The 6,988-nt window shown below is 41.2% G+C and overlaps 1 protein-coding gene across 1 annotated transcript; it reads right to left on the minus strand.

The window, feature by feature from the left end:
* Positions 1-1,831: 1,831 nt before the first annotated feature.
* Positions 1,832-2,959, minus strand: htr1e (5-hydroxytryptamine receptor 1E). The gene has a single exon (XM_022764811.1). The coding sequence runs from the start codon at positions 2,957-2,959 to the stop codon at positions 1,832-1,834; it is 1,128 nt and encodes a 375-aa protein (XP_022620532.1).
* Positions 2,960-6,988: the final 4,029 nt, after the last annotated feature.

Raw genomic sequence — 6,988 nt, forward strand, 5'->3', positions numbered from 1 at the left:
TTCCGGAGATCCTTTGTCCCCACCTGCATCAGGTTATACAACACCTCAGCCAAAGGAAGTGGACTAATCTAATTATTATTGTTTATTTATCATCAACTGTTATTATTATTATTATATTAATTATTAATTATTATTATCAACAATGAGTTAATGGACACATGAAATTTCCCCTAGGGATAAATAAAGTATCTATCTATCTATTCTATCTATCTATCTATCTATCTATCTATCTATTACGAAGCTGAGAGTATTTGTCATTTATTTTATGAATGCCTATCTATTCAATTGTTTTGGTCAGATATAGAATATTTCTTATAGATGCTGACTGGTTCAACTATTCATTTAGAATTTTTTTTTTTTTAATGATAATAATGACATTGACTGTAAAAAACTATTTATTTGGAATCTCTTTATTTTATATGGAAAACACTTCAGCCACCAATGCAAATGGACTAAAAAGAAACCACACATACAACAATTCAAAATAATATTTTGACACTATATTGATTCATTACATGACTTAGGAACAGAAAGTAGAAACTTGAAAAGCCTTAAATATTTTCCTTTATTACCTTTGTTTTCTTTCACGATACCCCTACGTATATAGTTTGGTTTTGTCCCTTTGATATACATATGTATGTATATATAAAACTGCCCAGCACCACAATCCAGAAAGCTTTTGACAAAGAATCACAGTAGATCCATTTTCTTCAAACAAAAACTAAATTTTACAGCATTTTTCAGAGTCAAAATTGAGAAATTAAGAATTAAAGTTTCCAATTGCACTGAAAGCAAAGGAAGTCCACTTTAAAATTATTAAAATTATTAATGGTTTTTATTCCTCTGGGGAATTTTTAAGACAGCGATTTTCTGTAGATCATAAGAGTTGCTAATTGTTTTCCCTCCAGCTATAATATTAATAATAATTATAATTAGGGAGTGGAGATTAGATTAGATTAGGGTGTGTGGGTAATGCGTGTGTGCATGTTTAGATGTGTGTATGAGAAGCAGTGATATGTAACTGTGCTAATGACAGGTTAGACAGGCAGGGAGTGATGGGATGTGTTGATATTACCATGATAGTAAAAAGACAGATGATAAGATCGTCAGCATGAATGTAGATGATCATAGTGAAGTATAATTATAGATGAGCTGACGTGGAACTATGGGTGACTGACTCTGGGATTTACACATCTTTGTTTGTGTGTGTGTGTGTGTGTGTGTGTGTGTGTGTGTGTGTGTGTGTGTGTGTGTGTGAATCTAATGTATTGAAAGAGACAAAAAAATGTTTCCCAAGACTACATGGATAAGGCACAAACACAACCAAGGCACGTGGACTATATTCACTCAACAGTCTCTCAGGCCAGCTGCCTGTGGAGGTTTCTAACAGTTGTTGAACAGTGATGAATTTAGGCTGCACAACATGACCCCTAACGTTTGTGGCTCCCTGTGACTAATAACAGTGAGAAAATTCACACACATGGCTTGTTGACTTGTGAGGATGTGAAAGAAATGAGGGGATGATTTCATGGTGATTTCAACAGTCCAACAGTCCCTCTGATTAAACTGATGAAACATGAAGATTTTGTTGAGTGCAGCCTACACAGAATGTGACACCAACATGTCTCATCTCAAGAGTCACTCAAGTTCCAACTGTTAAACAGATGTGATTATGTGATAAATGTATTATAAACAATTATTTCATTTTGAAAACCATGGAATACACTGTTGGATGAGATGCAACTTTTTTATCGTGATGCACAACATCACACTGCCAGTAGATAAACTGCAAATAAGATTAAAGTGTATACATTCCCTTTTAACTTCAGACCTATGTATTCTCTTTTCTCTTGAGCAGCTTTTTGAATGCCAGCTTGAAGTCATCATTGAAGCTGGTGTACAGCACAGGATTGATGAGAGAATTGATATAACCCAGCCACGTCAGGAAGTCTGAGACAAGCTGAGAAGGCTGTAAAACCTGCAAACCCACCAGAAGCTCCTTTAAAAAGAAAGGCAGCCAGCAGATGATGAAAGCCCCGAGGATGAGGCCGAGGATTCGTGCTGCTTTCCTCTCACGTGACATACATATCTGGTTCCTGTCATCCTGCCTGTCCATGTCTGTTTGAAAGGATGGGATGTGGACAGTGGTGTTGAGTTTGTCAGTATGCAGCGTGGGGTCTGAGTCAGACAAGTCTGAGACACAAAATGTGTGGGGGACACGGAAATGGTCTGCAGAGTTCTGACTGCCCATGCTGCGACTGCTGAGGTGGCGAGAAGAGCCGCGCTTCTGGTAAAGTGTCTTAGCGGCGTTGTAAATCCTGTAGTATAATATAAGAATGATGATCATGGGGATGTAAAACGCCCCTAAAGTAGAGCATATAGTGTATCCCAGGTGGTCATGCTCTATGATGCAGTGTTGGAGGCTGCCACTGCTGGGCCTCTCAGTCCAGAATAATGGCGGCATGGATATGAAAACTGATATGACCCAGACTATTCCCACCATGATGGCGGTGCGGTGGGGTGACCTCTTGCGAGCATACTCAATAGCCTTGGTAATGGCCCAGTACCGGTCCAGGGCTATGACACACAGGTGCAGGATGGAGCAGGTGCAGCAGGTCATGTCCACGCTCAACCACACCTTGCACATGACCTGACCCAAGGACCACATCTCCATGGTGATGTAGAGGATACTGATGGGCATCACGAGGAGCGCCACCAGGAAGTCTGTGACGGCTAGAGAGCAGATGAGGTAGTTGGCGGGCAGGTGGAGCTTCTTGGTGGTGCAGATGGCGATAATGACGGCGCCATTGATGAGCGCTGTGAGGAGGGTGAAGAGGCCGAGGACAACCACCACCACCATCCTGTTGGTGAAGTGGACCGCCTGCAGGCTGCTAGCAGGTGGGCCAGTGCAGTTTGTGATGTTGAGTCCTGTGGTGCTCCATCCTGGGCTGCTCTCCATGTCTCTGCTGCTGGCTCCGTCTCTCGAGGGTCAAAGATCAGTCTGAAACAACAAAGCAGGTGTAAAGTATATTAGAGACAGACAGAGTACACGCTCCTGGGGCTTCCTGCCTTCCACACAATGCATGCCAATTGCTCTGCAAACTAATGTGACCATGAACAAAGACCTACTGGTAAAGAGAAAGAAAACATAAACTGCCTTATTTTTAATGTTTGAGTATGGTGATGTTGGCTGGTCTGTTGGTTGGATTGATTGTTAATCTGCGCTTTGGTTGCTTTGGTCCATGACTTAAGTATCTTAAAGACCCCTCGATGAACATCTAGTTTTTCACCTTGTTAACATCCCTATGGTGTTTTTATATAATACAGACATATGATGAGAGAAATAATCATCAACACCATGACTGAGTGTTTGCACCTTGAGCTGTAGTGAACCAATGACAGTCTCATAAACACAGATTTAGACAGCCAGGGTTTCATATGTCACAAACCTAAGGAACCAATGCTGTCAACTTGTGGGGACAGGGGGCGGGGCTAAATAAACCTGAAACCTTATCAGTACAGAGAGAGGGAGAGTTAGCATTAGCACAACCACTGACACTGTGTCAGCCACTGCCAGTTACAACCTAACAAACAACATAAAAAAAAAAAAGATGCTAACTATGCTAACCGTTCTGATCCGTCTGCTAGTCTCTGGTTCTGGTCTCAACAGACTCCTCATCTGAGTCTGGGTCTGACTGAGGCTCAAACATGTGGCTGAGTCTCTCTGATGTTTCCTCCTCTAACCATCTTGATACTCTCTGCTCTTTCACCTGTCCACCTGGAGACAGCAGGTGGTGGGCGGGGCACAAGAGTTTAAAACATGTCCAGAGGAACTTTAAAAATAAATCTTCCTAGGATAGTTATGGTCTCCAGTGAGTAAATCCTGATGTCTTGTTATTTTCTTTCTCTTGGACAACAAAAAAGTTGTCGAATGCACAGAGGTGATACAATTAAATATGCTCAATATCTTCACAAATGCAGGCACAAAGGACACATAAAGACTCAGACTGGAAGCTATAGTTATATATCACAATGTGTTTCAGGCTTGGTGTGTTCCTCAGGCAGCATGAAAGGGCTGATGCTGGTGTCTCTCTAGAAGTGGAGAAAATGCTGACATAATAATTACATCCTATCAAAATACAACACAACACAACAATAGTGGGATGAGGGAAGATTGACATACAAATTAATTAATTAATTAAAATAATGAGCTTACACTTCAGACACAGACAGACAGGGAGAGACAGACAGACAGAGACAGAGAGACAGAGGGAGAGACAGACAGACAGAGAGAGAGACAGAGAGTGAGAGAGAGAGACAGACAGAGACAAAAACAAACAGACAGACAGACAGACACACACACACACACACACACACACACACACACACACACACACAAAACTAGGTTTTTACTGGTACGACTCTAAAACAAATAAAATTGTCAGCATTCAGTTCACCTGTATGGTCTGGTCATGTCTCTCACACAGTGGTTTGTAATGAGGGTGTAATGAATACTGTGGCCTCCAGGGGGTGCTAAAATGTCAGAGATCAGACATCATGAAGCAGGCTGAACAGCCACTGCTGCATTGTGTTTTCACTTTTTTGTGAGTAAAAGAGACAACTTTGGGCACACTTCATCAGTTCCATATATGTTTAAGAGTCTTTCAAAAAGTCAATAGTTTTATAATGGAGCTAAATGCCGTTTTGGGACGAGGGCTCTGCCTGCAGGGCTTCTCCCTGGAGTCGCTTCTGGTGCAGTCAAGTGAGAGAGGTCCGGCTGCTGCCTATACCAGTGCAAGCCATGCCTACCTCACAGGTAAGGGTAATGGCTGGTTAACATGTAGTCTTGATGGACCACATTTAAGTCACTGTTTTAAAACTTAATTCATTGTCTGACAACAGAAACAGAAAAACATGTATGAAAATGCTGTGTATGTGAGCACAGAGAGGAGGGGAGAAGCAAATGTTAATGGGCTGAAACCAGCAGATACTAATGCCTCATGAATATGCTTATTGGTGTACTGCATCATCTAGTGACATGTAGCGGCTTTTCCAGCATCTTTAGCTACTTTCCATTGAAAGTAGTTTTCAACTACGTCTGCATTCATTCTACTACGCACATTGACCAAACTCAGTCCAGATATGTTAGGTTTTGACCAAATCTATCATAATTCTATGAGCTATAGACCATGTCAGCACAGTGCTACTTTACATTAATGCTGGCTACAAACATTGTTTTTTTAAACATATGTTATGTGAAAGGCAATTCTACTCTGTAGTAAATAAATGTAAAACAGCTGTTACCTGGAAAGTAAGAGAAACAATCAAATAGAACAGAACAGCGCACTTGTAGTAAATGGACTAAAGCATGAAAGCCACTTAAATGGTTTCAGTGGTCAGGTTATTGCGTGTGAAGCTGTTGTATGCTCTCAAACATTTTTAAATGGGATTTTTATATCAACAATCAAATCTTAAGCCTCTGCTTAAGGTGTCTTGTTAAGTCAAAGGCTCAGTCTAAAGTAAGGATCATGATCATATCCTGATCATATTCTTTTGCTCCTGGTGTTTATTTTCATTTTATTCTATGTTTATTTTCCTACATAACAGAGATGAACTGTACACACTTAGGCAACACTAACCATACATTAACATTTAAACAGCTCACAAAATAATCTTAAATCAAAGTCCATCTTTTTGCTTTTTCCAGAGCTTTCAACTGCATCTCACAGTCTTCAAACTTCAACTGAGCCATTTACACCTGCTGCTTAAAACCAATTATTGAGTTTTTATTCCGCTACGCCAGTGACAGTCAGAGCTGGAGGCATATTGTTTTTGGGTTGTCCACCTGTCCGTCCGTCCCTTTTGTATATGACTTTGGATAAAAAACTAGTTTTTAAACTAGTCTGAGTGGAGGAGGCAGACAGCTGATTCTAGTCGATGATAATTGGGGTAGTGCCCTTTAGTTGTCTGTATATTGTCAGTGTCAGTGTGAATCTGTGAACCTCCAGCATTAACCAAAGACTGACAGTCAGAGCAGCAGCAGCACATTGATCAGCATTGTTGCTAAAAGAGATGTAAAACCACAGGAGGCACTCTTTGTGTTTTTCTGCAACAGTAAAAAGGTTTGCCCTCACTCATGTAAAGAGAAGTACAACCAAACAAAAGAAACCATGTGGTGCAGGGGGAGATCCAGTGATGGCGTGAGAGAGAAATGATCATTAATGCAGTCTGGATGGACTGTCCATGTGCATCCAGGTACACTAATGTAAACTCCGCCTACCAGGACGTGAAGTAGCAGCCAAGGAAAAGACACAACTGCTGAAGCACACTGAGGGAGGGGGGAGGCGTATTGTAGCGGACTGTGTGTGCTGGAGCAGCTACGTGGTGACTGTTACTAACAACAGCAGCTCAGCAGCAGCTGTCTCCATGGACATGGTTGACTGCTGTTCCTGTACAACCTCTAAACACACATCAGCCGAATCAATAATCAGAAACAGGTGGGCCAGGGCAGTGGCATGCTGGGAATACAGTCAGATCCACAGGGACAACACAGCCACAGGAGACTAATTCAGACACAGATAGCTGGAATGAACTCTTTAGTTCCCACTGAAATACCATTTAAATCTTAAATCTCAGGGTACCACTTCATAATGAGTCACACAAGTCTTACATTATCCCAAATGTTTCCATCAATTCTCAAACCAGAGAAATCTGTGATTTTAATCATGGTAACGCTCTGTGTTATTGGTCTCCTGTCAATGACATCATATCCTCTATGATCATGTGTCAGTGTTGTGTTTGTCTGACAGTAGCTCAACATTGACTTTTGTCTAGTTTTAAGCCACATATACTTTTTACAACTTGGTGGTTTTCAGCTCTATATTTGAACCAGATGAAGGATTTTAGTCGTTGGATGTCTGGATCTGAAGTTATCAGAGAAACAAGCTGAGGAAATGTTAGACAGCTCAGCTCCCAGCTGCTGGAGACG

The sequence above is a fragment of the Seriola dumerili genome, unplaced genomic scaffold, assembly GCF_002260705.1.
Source record: "Seriola dumerili isolate Sdu_G_001 unplaced genomic scaffold, Sdu_1.0 BDQW01000025.1, whole genome shotgun sequence".
Lineage (NCBI taxonomy): Eukaryota > Metazoa > Chordata > Actinopteri > Carangiformes > Carangidae > Seriola > Seriola dumerili.